General features: G+C 46.7%; 1 protein-coding gene across 1 annotated transcript; it reads left to right on the top strand.

The window, feature by feature from the left end:
• Positions 1 to 13,125: 13,125 nt before the first annotated feature.
• Positions 13,126 to 16,964, top strand: LOC123145421 (pollen-specific protein C13). The gene is made up of 2 exons (XM_044564828.1): positions 13,126 to 13,445; positions 16,380 to 16,964. The coding sequence occupies exons 1-2, from the start codon at positions 13,268 to 13,270 to the stop codon at positions 16,709 to 16,711; spliced, it is 510 nt and encodes a 169-aa protein (XP_044420763.1). The 5' UTR covers positions 13,126 to 13,267; the 3' UTR covers positions 16,712 to 16,964.
• Positions 16,965 to 17,296: the final 332 nt, after the last annotated feature.

Genomic DNA, 17,296 nt, shown 5'->3' with positions numbered 1-17,296 from the left:
GTATTATGAGTTTATGTGTTTTGATGTACCGAAGGTAGTTCGGAGTCCCGGATATGATCACGGACATGACGAGGAGTCTCGAAATGGTCGAGACATAAAGATCGATATATTGGATGACTATGTTTGGACATCGGAATGGTTCCGGGTGAGTTCGGGCATTTACCGGAGTACCGGGAGGTTACCGGAACCCCCCGGGAAGTATATGCGCCTTATTGGGCCATAGTGGGAGAGAGGAGAAGGGAGCCTAGGAGGGGGCGCCCCCCCCCAAGCCCAATCCTAATTGGGTGGGGGCCGCCCCCCTTTCCTCCCTCCTTCCTCCCCCTTCCTTCCTCTCCTAGTCCAACTAGGGAAGGGGGGAATCCTACTCCCGGTGGGAGTAGGACTCCTCCAGGGCGCGCCATAGAGGGCCGACCCTCCCCCCCCCTCCACTCCTTTATATACGGGGGAGGGGGCACCCCATAGACACACAAGTTGTCATTGTCTTAGCCGTGTGCGGTGCCCCCCTGCACCATAATCCACCTCGGTCATAGCGTTGCAGTGCTTAGGCGAAGCCCTGCGCCGGTAACTTCATCATCACTGTCATCACGCCATCGTGCTGACGAAGCTCTCCCTCGAGACTCAGCTAGATCGAGAGTTCGTGGTACGTCACCGAGCTGAACGTGTGCAGATCGCAGAGGTGTCGTACTTTCGGTACTAGGATCGGTCGGATCGTGAAGACGTATGACTACATCAACCGCATTGTCATAACGCTTCCGCTTTCGGTCTACAAGGGTACGTAGACAACACTCTCCCCGCTCGTTGCTATGCATCACCTAGATGGATCTTGCGTGTGCGCAAGAATTTTTTTGAAATTACTGCATTCCCCAAAAGTGGCATACGAGCCAGGGCTATGTGTAGATGTTATATGCACGAGTATAACACAAAGAGTTGTGGGCGATAATAGTCATACTGCTTACCAGCATGTCATACTTTGATTCGGTGGTATTGTTGGATGAAGCGGCCTGGACCGATATTACGCGTGCGCTTACGCGAGACTGGTTCCACCGACGTGCTTCGCACACAGGTGGCTGGCGGGTGTCAGTTTCTCCAACTTTAGTTGAATCGAGTGTGGCTACGCCCGGTCCTTGTTGAAGGTTAAAACAGCACACTTGACGAAAAATCGTTGTGGTTTTGATGCGTAGGTAAGAACGGTTCTTGCTCAGCCTGTAGCAGCCACGTAAAACTTGCAACAACAAAGTAGAGGACGTCTAACTTGTTTTTGCAGGGCATGTTGTGATGTGATATGGTCAAGACATTATGCTAAATTTTATTGTACGAGATGATCATGTTTTGTAACAGAGTTATCGGCAACTGGCAGGAGCCATATGGTTGTCGCTTTATTGTATGAAATGCAATCGCCATGTAATTGCTTTACTTTATCACTAAGCGGTAGCGATAGTCGTAGAAGCAATAGTTGGCGAGACGACAACGATGCTTCGATGGAGATCAAGGTGTCAAGCCGGTGACGATGGTGATCATGACGGTGCTTTGAAGATGGGGATCAAAGGCACAAGATGATGATGGCCATATCATATCACTTATATTGATTGCATGTGATGTTTATCTTTTATGCATCTTATTTTGCTTAGTTCGGCGGTAGCATTATAAGATGATCTCTCACTAAAATTCAAGGTACAAGTGTTCTCCCTGAGTATGCACCATTGCGAAAGTTCGTCGTGCTGAGACACCACGTGATGATCGGGTGTGATAAGCTCTACGTTCACATACAACGGGTGCAAGCCAGTTTTGCATAGGCAGAATACTCGGGTTAAACTTGACGAGCCTAGCATATGCAAATATGGCCTCGGAACACTAAGACCGAAAGGTCGAGCGTGAATCATATAGTAGATATGATCAACATAGTGATGTTCACCATTGAAAACTACTCCATCTCATGTGATGATCGGACATGGTTTAGTTGATTTGGATCACGTGATCATTTAGATGATTAGAGGGATGTCTATCTAAGTGGGAGTTCTTTAGTAATATGATTAATTGAACTTTAATTTATCATGGACTTAGTACCTCATAGTATTTTGCATGTCTATGTTGTTGTAGATAGATGCACCGTGCTGTTGTTCCATTGAATTTTAATGCGTTCCTAGAGAAAGCTAAGTTGAAAGATGATGGTGGCAACTACACGGACTGGGTCCGTAACTTGAGGATTATCCTCATTGCTGCACATAAGAATTACATCCTGAAAACACCGCTAGGTGCCAAACCCGCTGCAGGAGCAACGCTAGATGTTATGAACGTCTCGCAGAGCAAAGTTGATGACTACTCGATAGTTCAGTGTGCCATGCTTTACGGCTTAGAACCAGGACTTCAACGACGTTTTGAACGTCATGGAGCACATGAGATGTTCCAGAAGTTGAAGTTAATATTTCAAGCAAATGCCCGGATTGAGAGATATGAAGTCTCCAATAAGTTCTACAACTGTAAAATGGAGGAGAATAGTTTGAGCATATACTCAAAATGTCTGGGTATAACAATCACATGATTCAAGGGAGTTAATCTTCCTGATGATAGTGTCATTGACAGAATTCTTCAATCACTGCCACCAAGCTACAAGAGCTTCGTGATGAACTATAATATGCAAGGGATGGATAAGACAATTCCCGAGCTCTTCGCGATGCTAAAGGCTGCGGAGGTAGAAATCGAGAAGGAGCAACAAGTGTTGATGGTCAATAAGACCACCAGTTTCAAGAAAAAGGGTAAAGGGAAGAAAGGGAACTTCTAGAAGAACGACAAGCAAGTTGCTGCTCAAGTGAAGAAGCCCAAGTCTGGACCTAAGCCTAAGACTGAGTGCTTCTAATGCAAAGGGACTGGTAACTGGAAGCGGATCTGCCCCAAGTATTTGGCGGATAAGAAGGATGACAAGGTGAACAAAGGTATATGTAATATACATGTTATTGATGTGTACCTTACTAATGCTCGCAGTAGTGCCTGGGTATTTGATACTGGTTCTGTTGCTAATATTTGCAACTCGAAACAGGGACTACGGATTAAGCGAAGATTGGCTAAGGACGAGGTGACGATGCGCGTGGGAAATGGTTCCAAAGTCGATGTGATCGCAGTCGGCACGCTACCTCTACATCTACCTTCGGGATTAGTTTTAGACCTGAATAATTGTTATTTGGTGCCAGCGTTAAGCATGAACATTATATCTGTATCTTGTTTGATGCGAGACGGTTATTCATTTAAATCAGAGAATAATGGTTGTTCTATTTATATGAGTAATATCTTTTATGGTCATGCACCCTTGAAGAGTGTTCTATTTTTGTTGAATCTCGATAGTAGTGACACACATATTCATAATATTGAAGCCAAAAGATGCAGAGTTGGTAATGATAGTGCAACTTATTTGTGGCACTGCCGTTTAGGTCAATTGGTGTAAAGCGCATGAAGAAACTCCATTCTGATGGACTTTTGGAATCACTTGATTATGAATCACTTGATTATGAATCACTTGGTACTTGCGAACCATGCCTCATGGGCAAGATGACTAAAACTCCGTTCTTCGGAACAATGGAGCAAGCGACAGATTTGTTGGAAATCATACATACTGATGTATGTGGTCCGATGAATATGAGGCTCGTGGCGGGTATCGTTATTTTCTCACCTTCACAAATGATTTGAGCATATATGGGTATATCTACTTAATGAAACATAAGTCTAAAACATTTGAAAAGTTCAAAGAATTTCAGAATGAAGAGGAAATTAATCGTAACAAGAAAATAAAGTTTCTACGATCTGATCATGGAGGAGAATATTTGAGTTACGAGTTTGGTCTTCATTTGAAACAATGCGGAATAGTTTCGCAACTCAGCCACCCGGAACACCACAACGTAATGGTGTGTCCGAACGTTGTAATCGCACTTTACTAGATATGGTGCGATCTATGATGTCTCTTACTGATTTATCGCTATCATTTTGGGGTTATGCTTTAGAGACGGCTGCATTCACGTTAAATAGGGCACCATCTAAATCCGTTGAGACGACACCTTATGAACTGTGTTTTGGCAAGAGACTCAAGTTGTCGTTTCTTAAAGTTTGGGGCTGCGATGCTTATGTGAAAAAGCTTCAACCTGATAAGCTCGAACCCAAATCGGAGAAATGTGTCTTCATAGGATACCCAAAGGAGACTGTTGGGTACACCTTCTATCACAGATCCGAAGGCAAGACATTCGTTGCTAAGAATGGATCCTTTCTAGAGAAGGAGTTTCTGTCGAAAGAAGTGAGTGGGAGGAAAGTAGAACTTGATGAGATAACTGTACCTGCTCCCTTATTGGAAAGTAGTTCATCACAGAAATCAGTTCCTGTGACTCCTACACCAATTAGCGAGGAAGCTAATAATGATGATCATGTAACTTCAGATCAAGTTACTACCGAACCTCGTAGGTCAACCAGAGTAAGATCCGCACCAGAGTGGTAAGGTAATACAGTTCTGGAGGTCATGTAACTTGACCATGACGAACCTACGAACTATGAGGAAGCGATGATGAGCCCAGATTCCGCAAAATGGCTTGAGGCCATGAAATCTGAGATGGGATCCATGTATGAGAACAAAGTGTGGACTTTGGTTGACTTGCCCGATGATCGGCAAGCCATCGAGAATAAATGGATCTTCAAGAAGAAGGAAGACGCTGACGGTAATATTACTGTTTACAAAGCTCAACTTGTTGCGAAAGGTTTTCGACAAGTTCAAGGAGTTGACTACGATGAGACTTTCTCACCCGCAGCAATGCTTAAGTCTGTCCGAATCATGTTAGCAATTGCTGCATTTTATGATTATGAAATTTGGCAAATGGATGTAAAGACTGCATTCCTGAATGGATCTCTGGAAGAATAGTTGTATATGATGCAACCTGAAGGTTTTATCAATCCAAAGGATGCTAACAAAGTGTGCAAGCTCCAGCAATCCATTTATGGACTGGTGAAGCATCTCGGAGTTGGAATAAACGTTTTGATAGTGTGATCAAAGCATATGGTTTTATACATACTTTTGGAGAAGCCTGTATTTACAAGAAAGTGAGTGGGAGCTCTGTATCATTTCTAATATAATATGTGGATGACATATTGTTGATTGGAAATGATATAGAATTTCTGGATAGCATAAAAGGATACTTGAATAAGAGTTTTTCAATGAAAAACCTCGGTGAAGCTGCTTATATATTAGGCATCAAGATCTATAGAGATAGATCAAGACGCTTAATTGGACTTTCACAAAGCACATACCTTGATAAAGTTTTGAAGAAGTTCAAAATGGATCAAGCAAAGAAAGGGTTCTTGCCTGTGTTACAAGGTGTGAAGTTGAGTCAGACTCAATGCCCGACCACTACAGAAGATAGAGAGAAAATGGAAGTCATTCCCTATGCTTCAGCCATAGGTTCTATCATGTATGCAATGTTGTGTACCAGACCTGATGTGTGCCTTGCTATTAGTTTAGCAGGGAGGTACCAAAGTAATCCAGGAGTGGACCACTGGACAGCGGTCAAGAACATCCTGAAATACCTGAAAAGTACTAAGGATATGTTTCTCGTTTATGGAGGTGACAAAGAGCTCGTCGTAAATGGTTACGTCGATGCAAGCTTTGACACTGATCCAGATGACTCTAAGTCACAAACTGGATACATATCTATATTGAACGGTGGAGCTGTAAGTTGGTGCAGTTCTAAGTAAAGCATCGTGGCGGGATCTACGTGTGAAGCAAAGTACATAGCTGCTTCGGAAGCAGCAAATGAAGGAGTCTGGATGAAGGAGTTCATATCCGATCTAGGTGTCATACCTAGTGCATCGGGTCCAATGAAAATCTTTTGTGACAATACTGGTGCAATTGCCTTGGCAAAGGAATCCAGATTTCACAAGAGAACCAAGCACGCCAAGAGACGCTTCAATTCCATCCGCGATCAAGTCAAGGAGGGAGACATAGAGATTTGCAAGATACATACGGATCTGAATGTTGCAGACCCGTTGACTAAGCCTCTCTCATGAGAAAAACATGATCAGCACCAAGGCTCCATGGGTGTTAGAATCATTACTGTGTAAACTAGATTATTGACTCTAGTGCAAGTGGGGGACTGAAGGAAATATGCCCTAGAGGCAATAATAAAGTTGTTATTTATATTTCCTTATATCATGATAAATGTATATTATTCATGCTAGAATTGTATTAACCGGAAACTTAGTACATGTGTGAATACATAGACAAACAGAGTGTCACTAGTATGCCTCTACTTGACTAGCTCGTTGAATCAAAGATGGTTAAGTTTCCTAGCCATAGACATGAGTTGTCATTTGATTAACAGGATCACATCATTAGAGAATGATGTGATTGACTTGACCCATTCCGTTAGCTTAGCACTTGATCGTTTAGTATGTTGCTATTGCTTTCTTCATGACTTATACATGTTCCTACGACTATGAGATTATGCAACTCCCGAATACCGGAGGAACACTTTGTGTGCTACCAAACGTCACAACGTAACTGGGTGATTATAAAGGTGCTCTACAGGTGTCTCCGATGGTGTTTGTTGAGTTGGCATAGATCGAGATTAGGATTTGTCACTCCAATTGTCGGAGAGGTATCTCTGGGCCCTCTCGGTAATGCACATCACTATAAGCCTTGCAAGCAATGTGACTAATGAGTTAGTTGCGGGATGATGCATTACAGAACGAGTAAAGAGACTTGCCGGTAACGAGATTGAACTAGGTATTGAGATACCGACGATCGAATCTCGGGCAAGTAACATACCGATGACAAAGGGAACAACGTATGTTGTTATGCGGTTTGACCGGTAAAGATCTTCATAGAATATGTGGGTGCCAATATGAACATCCAGGTTCCGCTATTGGTTATTGACCGAAGACGTGTCTCGGTCATGTCTACATAGTTTTCAACTCCGTAGGGTCCGCATGCTTAACGTTCGGTGACGATCGGTATTATGAGTTTATGTGTTTTGATGTACCTAAGATAGTTTGGAGTCCCGGATATGATCACGGACATGACGAGGAGTCTCAAAATGGTCGAGACATAAAGATCGATATATTGGATGACTATGTTTGGACATCGGAATGGTTCCGGGTGAGTTCGGGCATTTACCGGAGTACCGGGAGGTTACCGGAACCCCCCGGGAAGTATATGGGCCTTATTGGGCCATAGTGGGAGAGAGGAGAAGGAAGCCTAGGAGGGGGCGCGCCCCCCAAGCCCAATCCGAATTGCGTGGGGGCCCGGCCCCCCTTTCCTTCCTCCTTCCTCCCCCTTCCTTCCTCTCCTAGTCCAACTAGGGAAGGGGGGGGAATCCTACTCCCGGTGGGAGTAGGACTCCTCCAGGGCACGCCATAGAGGGCCGGCCCTCCCCCTCCCCCACTCCTTTATATACGGGGGAGGGGGGCACCCCATAGACACACAAGTTGACATTGTCTTAGCCGTGTGCGGTGCCCCCCTCCACCATAATCCACCTCGGTAATATCGTTGCAGTGCTTAGGTGAAGCCCTGCGCCGGTAACTTCATCATCACCGTCATCACGCCGTTGTGCTGACAAAGCTCTCCCTTGACACTCAGCTAGATCGAGAGTTTGTGGGACGTCACCGAGCTGAACGTGTGCAGATCGCGGAGGTGCCGTACTTTCGGTACTAGGATCGGTCGGATCGTGAAGACGTACGACTACATCAACCGTGTTGTCATAACACTTCCGCTTTCGGTCTACGAGGGTACGTAGACAACACTCTCCCCTCTCATTACTATGCATCACCTAGATGGATGTTGCGTGTGCGTAGGAATTTTTTTGAAATTACTGCGTTCCCCAACATCTTTGGTTTGCCCTGGTGTATCGTGGTCCCCACGGGCCTTCTCTCGTCCACTTCCTTGGTTCTCAAGTTGTCTCCTGGTCCAAAAAAATCTCTAAAATTTTTCGTTGTGTTTGGACTCCGTTTGATATGGATATTCTACGAAGTAAAAAGAAGCAAAAAAACAGCAACTGACACTTGGCAGTATGTCAATAGGTTGGTCCAATAAAATGATATAAATTTGCTATAAAATGAATATAAAACATCCAAGAATGATAATATAACAACATGCAACAATAAAAAAATTATAGATACGTTCGAGACGTATCAATGGGACACAATGCCCTGTCGCGCATGCCCTACTCATCCTCGAAGGAGTCCGCGACCTGTCCGTCACCGGCGCCGGTGGACGTGAGGTCGATGATGGACGTGGACGGTCCGGCATTGTCCACCTACCACACGCGCCCCTGAAAGTTGGACAGCAGCCCGTAGGAGGCACAGCTGGCGGCGTTCTCGTCCTCGACCGCCTGCACTGTCGGCGTTTGTGCAGCCGCGTCTAGTTGCGTTGGCACTGCGTTGAGAGTAGCGCGCTGAGCATGCGCGACCTTATTCAGCGCCCGCTACTCCGCAACGAAGTTCGGGTTTGCCGCGTCCATGTCAGCCATGGCCTCCTCGCTTGCGCGCTCGACGTAGATTTAGTCCTCCGCCAGCCGGTGCTGCTCGAGGAGGAGCATGTTGTACCTCTGCTCCTCCTGCGCCTATCGAAACACCGACATAGAAACTGGCGCATGCTGCTCCTCATCCGCCATGGAGGCGGCGTAGTGCGCCTGTGCTTGCTTCATTGTCATGCCGGCATGCACCAGTGCCGGCTCCGACATGGTGTCATCGTCGGATCCTGTGTCCTTTGTGGGGTCGTCATTGGAGAGCTCAGGGGAGCTGGCCGGCAAGCCGACCTCAATCCGCCTGCCACGGCGGCTCTGCCAAGTAGTCGCAAGGGCGGCGATCTCGTGCCTTATCTCCATCGAGAGGCTCTCCACAGAGTGCTCGCGCTTGTGGTTACGGTGGATGTGGTGCAATGGAGGATTATGTGGTTCAGATGTGTTGTGGTATGGAGTTTAGCCGGGCATGATTGCCTTTAAATAGCGGATTCTGGTCAGGCCAATCATCCGGGTGCGTCAATGTGTGGCGCCGGAGTTGGTTCCTCGGCCGATGCGCATGCTTAATGGCGGCATATGGACAGATGGGCATTGAACGGGCGTGGTAGATATCCATCCCGCCCCATACAACATACATCTCTCCGGCATTGAACAGGCGCATGCGCTGGAGCCGCGGGGCGGACGCTCTTGGCCGACGCGCCATTTCAAAGCCTGCGCAATGCAGAGCTGCCGCTGTACAGCGGCATGAATGCAGGTAGCTAGCGCCGGGTGGGAACGCACACGGGTGCGGGAGGATGGTTTTTTGGCAGCTAGTGTAGTCAGGAGCGGGTGTGGCAGTCGGCTCGACGCCTGCAAAGCACCCACCCCCACTTTGTCTTGGTTTGCGGGAAAAAGTGCATCCGGACCGCCGAGCGGATCGATACAGGACCGCGTTGGATGGCTTCTGGGGTCCGGACTGTGCGGTCCGGACGTATGCGGGCGGTTTGAGGGTCGACATTGGAGATGCACTAAGGTTTTAAACCGGACCTAGCCAATCCCTTATCTCCTTTAGAAGAGTAAAAAAATTACTCCTTGCATCGGTGACCCCTTATATTTACTAGACAGTCATGTATCACAAAAAATTCCCTCCCGCGTGGTCGCCTCTCCCCCAATCGACCGAACCCACTCCGGCGTGGCTGCCCTTGCCTTTGCCGACCACCGGGCGTCACCGCAGTCGCTCTGTACCACCCGTCGCTCCCCTCCCACTTTGATTTGGTCGCCGCACATCCCCATGCTACCAGATTTGACGCGTCTATGCCTGTTACCGTCATTGCCGGATTCGACGCACCTACGCCCCGACGCCCCTCGTATTTCGTTAGGTTCATTATAAAAACCGAACCACGCAGCCACCAAAGCTCATGGCGCCGCCTCGCGGTATGTCTTCCTCCTCTCGCTGCTGGCATCATTGTCCAACCACCGACGCATCCTCGTCGGCCGGTAGGCCAGGCTCGGCCCTCGCCTAGCAACTCGTTAGCATGCTTCTACCGATCATCAAGTGTGTGACTGTTGGTGGCTGGTGATGCGTAGGGTCTCAAAGACAATAGAACATCCTGGATTGATCAAGAGAGGTATATTGGATGTTGGTGCATTAGTTGGTCATGCGGCGGGTCTCAAAGACGATATAACTTCCTTGATTGCTCCTACTCGAAAGAAATCTTGCAACTTTTGGTTTGGAAAGAAGAATACATTGATAATTGATCAAGAGAGGTCTACTGGATGTTGATGCACTAGTTTCTAGAGATGAGATTGAAGATGACGTAATGTCCAAATTTGAGGAGGCTGAGAAGAAACAAGCACGCAAGCTAGAGAATGCAATAGAGAAGAGCGATGGAGAAAAATATTAATTGAACATGTAGGAGTAGTCAAGGAAGTGTGTTTCTATAAAGTGGTAGTTTTCCTTGTTGTTTCCTTTGGATCAGTGCTCGTAGTGACGAACTGCTGTAGCATGTGCCTAAGATGTCGTTTAATAAAGTAAGTGAGCAGTAAGCTTTAAATCCATGGCCTCAGGCCTCAGAATATATGAATTTACGTTATTTTCTTAATGAGTTAAGCTTTAAGATTCAGCTAGGAACTTTTTTGGCTACTGCTACGATTCATCCGGACGATTTCTTAGGGCAGCCATCCAATCAGCATGCTGTGTCCATTGGATCACAGCAACGCCACAACTGTAGTAAGCGCGAGACTGTTCCGATGCAGCGTTACTGCACCCCGGCAAAAGCTCCACTGCAGCTCTCATGGCGCACCGTCGGTGTCCGGTGAAGCTCTAAAGCCGCATCGACGATGTGTGGCGAAGCTCCAATGCATCTCCGCTAGAGCTCCAACGTAGCACCGACGACTCCGGCGAAACTCCAATGCAACTGCGGCAGAGCTCCAACGCGGCACTGACGGCTCCGGTGAAGCTCCAATGCAATTCCGGCAGAGCTCCAACGCAGCACCGACGGTGTCCGGCGAAGCTGCATTGCAACTCCGGTGAAGCTCCATTGCACTGTCTGCTTCTGGCGGCCCAGGGTTGCTCCATTGCAACAGTGGCGGTGCTCCCCAACAGTTTCAAGGCAACATTGCCGAAGTTGCAGCGTCCCCTCGTCGTCTACTCGCCGCGGTGACCGTCGCAGCGCCGCTCCATTGCATCTCAACGAGGCCATGCGCGATGCTCAAATCACAGCTCTGACGCCATGCGCAGATGCTCCTCGTCACAACACCAACAACAGCTTCGATGGCCATGTCAAGCGGTGGTTGGCGTCGAAGCTTCTGTCGATTCGCTGCAGCGCAACTGTGCCCCTTGTAACACCAACATCTCCGTGGTGGAAGAGAAGGGCATGCACGGTTATGGCAGTGGCTAGTAGGAGAGTGCGCGGCCATGGCAGTGGGCATCAGGAGAGAGCGTGGCCATGGCAGTGGGCAGCAGTAGAGAGAGGTTCTGCAAGGGGGATTGCGAGAGTCGCGAGGAAGACGACAATGCAGCAGAAAAATGCGTGGCTGTGGGCTTTTGCGCGGGATAAGGCAGATGGTAAACCGGCACGTGGGGCAAGCGATGGGATGCGTGTCGATCGCTCGAGGAGGCTTGTGTTTGGTTGTTTTCGTCCGGTTTATTTTAAATGTTTAACAACCTTTTTTAGGGGTCTCGTTGCTCGAGTGGAATTTTCCTCTTTATTGTGTTATTTTTTTAGAGTACGCCAATGACGTACCTTAGCTTTATAGAAGAGAGAAAGATATGTACAAGAGTTTGCATGGTAGATCGTCACATTCCGGCGATCCCACCCAACCACTCCAATACACTAAGCGGACTACTCACAAACAGTTGTGCTCACAAAAACGTTGGACTCCTGCCATTCCCGCTAGCATCCATAGGTGCAACTCCTGAAAGATAAGGTTAACCGTAGCATACTCATCGCAAATCACACCTGACTGGAAAACCCTAGCAATCCTTCGCTTCCATAATGTCCAGCAAATCAACATGACGAAAGCATCGAAGCCCTTCTTCTCCGCTCTGCTGATCTGCTTGCCCGTACTCATCCACCACTGTTGTAGCTTATCATGTTGCATGTGAATCAGGTTTGGATTGATGCCAACTTTGGAGAAGCATTGGAACCAGACCTGTCTCGCGGATACACACTGAATCATGAGGTGATCCACCTTGTCCTCCTCCTGGTCGCAGAAATAACAAGGAGAGACCATCTCTTGCAAACCATGCCTGAGCCTCCTATCCGAAGTCCAAATGCGATATTGAATAGCCAGCCACATGAAGATCTTGCAGGCAAGAGGGGCTCCGTTCTTCCAAATAGCAACTGCCGGTGGAAATCTGATTCCTCCGACACAGAACATCCGATAGGCCGAAGCAGCTGTATATTCACCTGAATCATGCCAAGCCCATATGGCCTTGTCTCCACTTCCTTGATTAATATCAAACTACACAAGGATCTCCCAAAGGTGGATAAATTGCGCTAGCTCCTCCGTCGACAGACTCTCCGGGATGTCCTTGGTCCAATCGTGCTGGTTTAACCCCTCGCTAGCCAGCCTAGTGTTGATCGTCCTCGTCTTCACCTTAGCCACCAGACCAGGGGCAATCTCAGCTATCGTGTTACCATGCACCCATCTGTCCTTCCAGAAGAGAATCCTTTTGCCATTACCGATCTCCCACGTCACCATGCTATTGAACGCGCACTGAACCTGCTTGTCCGGCACCAGATTCAGTCCTTGCGAGGGCCGGCAGTCATCCAATCTGCGTAGACACTCCTATCTCAGCCGAAGGGCAAGGCCATGCTTACTGAGATCCATAATGCCAAGACCACCCAGCTGTTTTGGGCGACATACTCTCTGCCAAGACACCACACACTTCCCACCGCTGACAGCGTCCGAACCGGCCCAAAAGAAAGCCCTACATCCCTGATCCACTTTCTGGATTGCCCACTTTGGCGCCTCAGCCACAATTAAGTGGTGCGTAGGCCGAGCCCTCATCACTTGATACACCAGAATCAACCTCCCCGGTCGAGTTACCAGACCTCTTTGCCATCCTGGAAGGATTTTGAGCGCAATCTTTTTCTTTTGAGTAGAAAAAGGAAAAGCAGAGCAACGAGACCCCTAGATTTTCTCGAGCCTTCCCTCACCGCGCGGTGCGCGGATCCCCAACGCTCACGCTAACGGCCCCACGCGACCATTATTCCCTGCACTCCACTCTCTCCGCAATCTCAATCCTCCACTCCACTCTGCCGCTCCACTCTCGCTCGCTCCCCAACCCGCCGGCGGCAATGGCGTCCCTCCGCGCCTCCCTCCTGCTCGCGGCCGTGCTGTGCGCGCTCGCGGCGTCGTCCGCGTCCGCCTCCCGCGACCTCCGCTCGCGCCCCACCCAGTTCGTCGTGCGCGGCCGCGTCTGGTGCGACACCTGCCGCGCCGGATTCGAGACCCCGGCCTCCACCTTCATCGCCGGTACGTGCTTACGCCGCACCCGAATCTTTCCTCCTCTCTCGATCCGTTACGGTTGTAGTATCGATTTCGCAGGAGCGCGTCTCTCCCCGTCGTTTCACTGTCCCTTTTCCCTCCTCCTGCTCCTTCTCCTTCCTCCAAAGGCGTTAGTTTATCCAGGAATGTTTCCTGATAGGAACAAGTACAGCAACTATGCGTCCAGGCGGTGAAAAATAGGCTGCTTTCTCTTCGTTTTCCCCTGCGATCTGATTTAGTAGCGGAAATAGCTAGTGGTTGGTTCACGCTGGATGCATGGTTTTTGGAATCCTCAGCACTAATCTGCGTTTCTTTGGGAACTTTTGTTAGATCTTCATGATCGCTTTGTGCACAAGTTAAACTAGCACTGTCTACTAGTAGTTTGCAGGATCTCATTTGTTATGTTTGCGGTTTGTGGTGAAGATATGAACTGACCGATGCGTTTTTACAGTTTACGGTTGGATAGATGCGAACATTCATGCGCCATGCCCGTGAAATTATTACAGGCTCTGTACCGCGCCGGGTTGAAATGTAGTAAGATGCTGGGTATGCTGAGTTGCAGACTGAGTTCATATCATGTGCTAGATCTAATATCATAGGATCTCTGGCCATGGTTGATGGTTTCATTTATCGCATAGTTCATACTCGGAACAGTATAATCAGACATTGTTGGATACTGGTGTCTGGACCTCATCCTACTGCTCTCTGTTAAATAACGATACAGAACACAAACCTCTGTCTAAACCGAATATAGTCGATTTACAGATGGGTTCGTTGGTGTTTGATATCTGAAGTAAGTTGGCATTTTTTCAGACAAATGATAAAGTGGACTCCCACAATGCACACACAACATGCTGGTGCACGCAGGCAGTTCGCTGCACACTCTAGTAAAGAAAATATAGGCTCAGTATCCAGAAGAACCAAAACCACACATTCATCTGAACTGCAGAGAGATTGTATCATTAATGAACACAAACATATATGAATTCTCCAGTTTTTCACTGAGAAAAATGTTATTCTTGACACCAGATAGTATAAGCTGATGTACAGTTAAGTATCCATACTTCAATCTTTATAAAGACTAGACTGAACCTGCTATGAAATGAGAACGCTCGAACTTAACATGATTTGGTTATTTAGCTAGTCTGCAGGTGGCAACGACCAATTTAATTTTGGTTCAAGTTGGATTTTTAGACAGATAGCTAGTGTTAATTATGTTTTGCTTTATGTACAAAACCCTTTGTGAATTGGATTGATTACAAATACATCTCACCTATCATTACCCACTGTTAATGGTACGTTCAAGAACATCCTGTGAACATACTCATGGAACCTGTACAGGCACCTTCCTATGTCAAATTGTCAATAGAATTATAACTTTTGTAGTACTGTTCTTGTATGCATTGATTATCTTTGTACAAACTTTGTTGTTTTGTGATTTTGTGCAAATGGATTCTTTGCTTGATAAAATTGCTAGTGGTCGAATCACAATATATCTTATGTGTTTGGCTACTAAGTATCTTTGTGCTGTCAGGCTACATGACTTAACCGGTTTTCCCTAAAAGAACAGAAGACTTCACCGGTTTAACTGGTTGTACTTCTATTGTGAGATACATGCAATTCGAATTTTTTGGCATTTGCAATAGGACATATTAGAAAAATAAGCATACTAGTATGCCATGTAATTTATCTTAGCACTACACTGACCTTCATTTTGTGCATCTTTCCTGAACCTTTCCCATCCATTTTAAATTTGTCGTTTGCAAACAAAACAGTGTAAGAAATGGAACACAACAGTCTAGAAAACTGCAGTTACTTATAAGGCATGCCAAAATGCAAAACAGCCTGGAATGAAGTGGCATGCATGTCACGGCGAAGAAATATGTTCACAATTCAAGTTAAATCTCAGTTACTCCCTCCGTTGCAAAATACTTGAAGTTCTAGGTTTGTCCTAAGTCAAACTTCTTAATGTTTGACCAAGTTTATAAAAAATATACCGACATCTACAGCACCAAATTAGCTTCATTATCATAATATATTTTCATATTGTATATGTTTGATTTTGTAGATACTCTATTAGAAAAAAAAATTGTAAGGTTGGAAAATGTTTGACTTAGGACAAACCTATAACTTCAAGTATTTTGGAACGGAGGGAGTATCATATACTATCCAGATTTTGGACGAGTACCCTGTTGTTATGGATCAATAATTCAAGATACTACTTGCAAATAGGTCCTTGTAACATATTGTCTGTTGTATTAGGCTTCATCGCAGCAGCTGCATCACATAACACGGGGCAATTCAGGCAATAAACCCTATTTAGGTTTGTAGAAAGTAACATTTTGTCTGTTGAAAGCTGGGCCAGATCAAATGTCCTGCTCGGTTATCTGACATTGCTTAAATAACCATCCATTAGTAGCATCTGTACATGTTGTGCAAATAGCGCAGAACTGCACATTCAGCATGGATGTTTGTCACACTGAGGAGGCGAGGACTAGAAATCAGCATTGCTGATAGAACATACCATTGAGGGTTCAATGCATCTCGAGAACAGAAGACAAAGTTGTTTTATGACTTCTATAGTTACCTTGGTTGGTTCTTCATTTTGGATCTTTATGGTTAACTGGCCTGGTAATAACCATTCGTAAAATGCTACGAGTTAGAGCTGAAAGTGAAAGTTGAATCACCATTAGTTTGTGGTTGTGACAATACATAGTAGTATGACTATAGGGCCGAATGTTTCATGGTAGACTTTATTCGGATCAATGTTAGCTTCTCAAACATTCGACCCTATAGTCAAAACATGGTAGATCTCATTCGATAAAATCTCATCTATCAAAACTACCAACTACTTACTATTCATGAGAATTTATTGTTTTTGTTTGCCAACTGTCAATAATGTGCCATCCTTGCTTTCAACAGGAGCGAAGGTTAGAGTTGAGTGCAAGTCGAGATCTACTGGGGCCCAGACATGCAGCTTCGAGGGTCACACCGACCACACCGGTACCTACAACATCCCTGTGGCCGACGAGCATGAGCACGAGCTCTGCGAGTCTGTCCTCGTCAGCAGCCCGGACACGGCCTGTGCCAAGACAGTTGCTGGGCGGGAGAGGGCCCCTGTCTTCCTCAACAACAACAACGGCGTCGCGTCCAACGTCCGTTTGGCGAATGCTCTGGGGTTTGAGAAGGACACCCCTCTGGCTGCATGCGCGCAGATCCTCAAGATGTACGAGGAGGTCGATGATCGCGTCTGAGCACTCCGAGCTCGCTATCGTGAAACAGGTTAACGTATTACTAAAGCCGTCGTGTGAAATGTCCTGAAACATCTATTTATATGTGTTACCAAGACCAGAAGTATCGCTGCTTGTGTGCTTGACATTATGGCGTAGCGCTTGAGTGTGTATGTTGATCGCTGGTTCAGGTTGAACCACGAAACTTGTGAGCTAGTAAATCAGACATGTTGGTTCAGCTTAGCAGGCTAATGTTATGAGATTGTTGTTTGTCTAAGAGTGCGTACTGTGTGCAGTTTTATCAGGCGGCAAATCACGCTGATGTGCGTACTGTGTGCAGTTTTCTCTTTCGAAATGGGAAATCTTAACTGACATTTCATTTGCCCAGCAAAAATGACATGGTTGAGGAAGGAAGTTCTTTGCCGGCTGAAAGACAAATATGGTTCTTCTCAACTGAAACGATTGGAGACTTTAGGAAAGTGGATTCAGTTTTGAATTGTGATTCCCAAGACGATCAACACTTCGAGCGTCCACAGCTGGACTCCTTAAATTGACCGGACATAAGAGGAGAAAAAGTTGACCCAAACGGACCCTCAAAGCCTCCCTAAA

Source organism: Triticum aestivum, chromosome 6D, assembly GCF_018294505.1.
Source record: "Triticum aestivum cultivar Chinese Spring chromosome 6D, IWGSC CS RefSeq v2.1, whole genome shotgun sequence".
NCBI lineage: Eukaryota > Viridiplantae > Streptophyta > Magnoliopsida > Poales > Poaceae > Triticum > Triticum aestivum.
This window is presented reverse-complemented; position numbering and strand designations above follow the sequence as displayed.

Excerpts from the sequence above, each read along its gene's own strand:
- LOC123145421 (XM_044564828.1), top strand. The coding sequence starts at position 13,268 with ATGGCGTCCCTCCGCGCCTCCCTCCTGCTCGCGGCCGTGCTGTGCGCG. Across the intron at positions 13,446-16,379 it reads GGCCTCCACCTTCATCGCCG|GAGCGAAGGTTAGAGTTGAG; the intron begins GTACGTGCTTAC and ends TGCTTTCAACAG.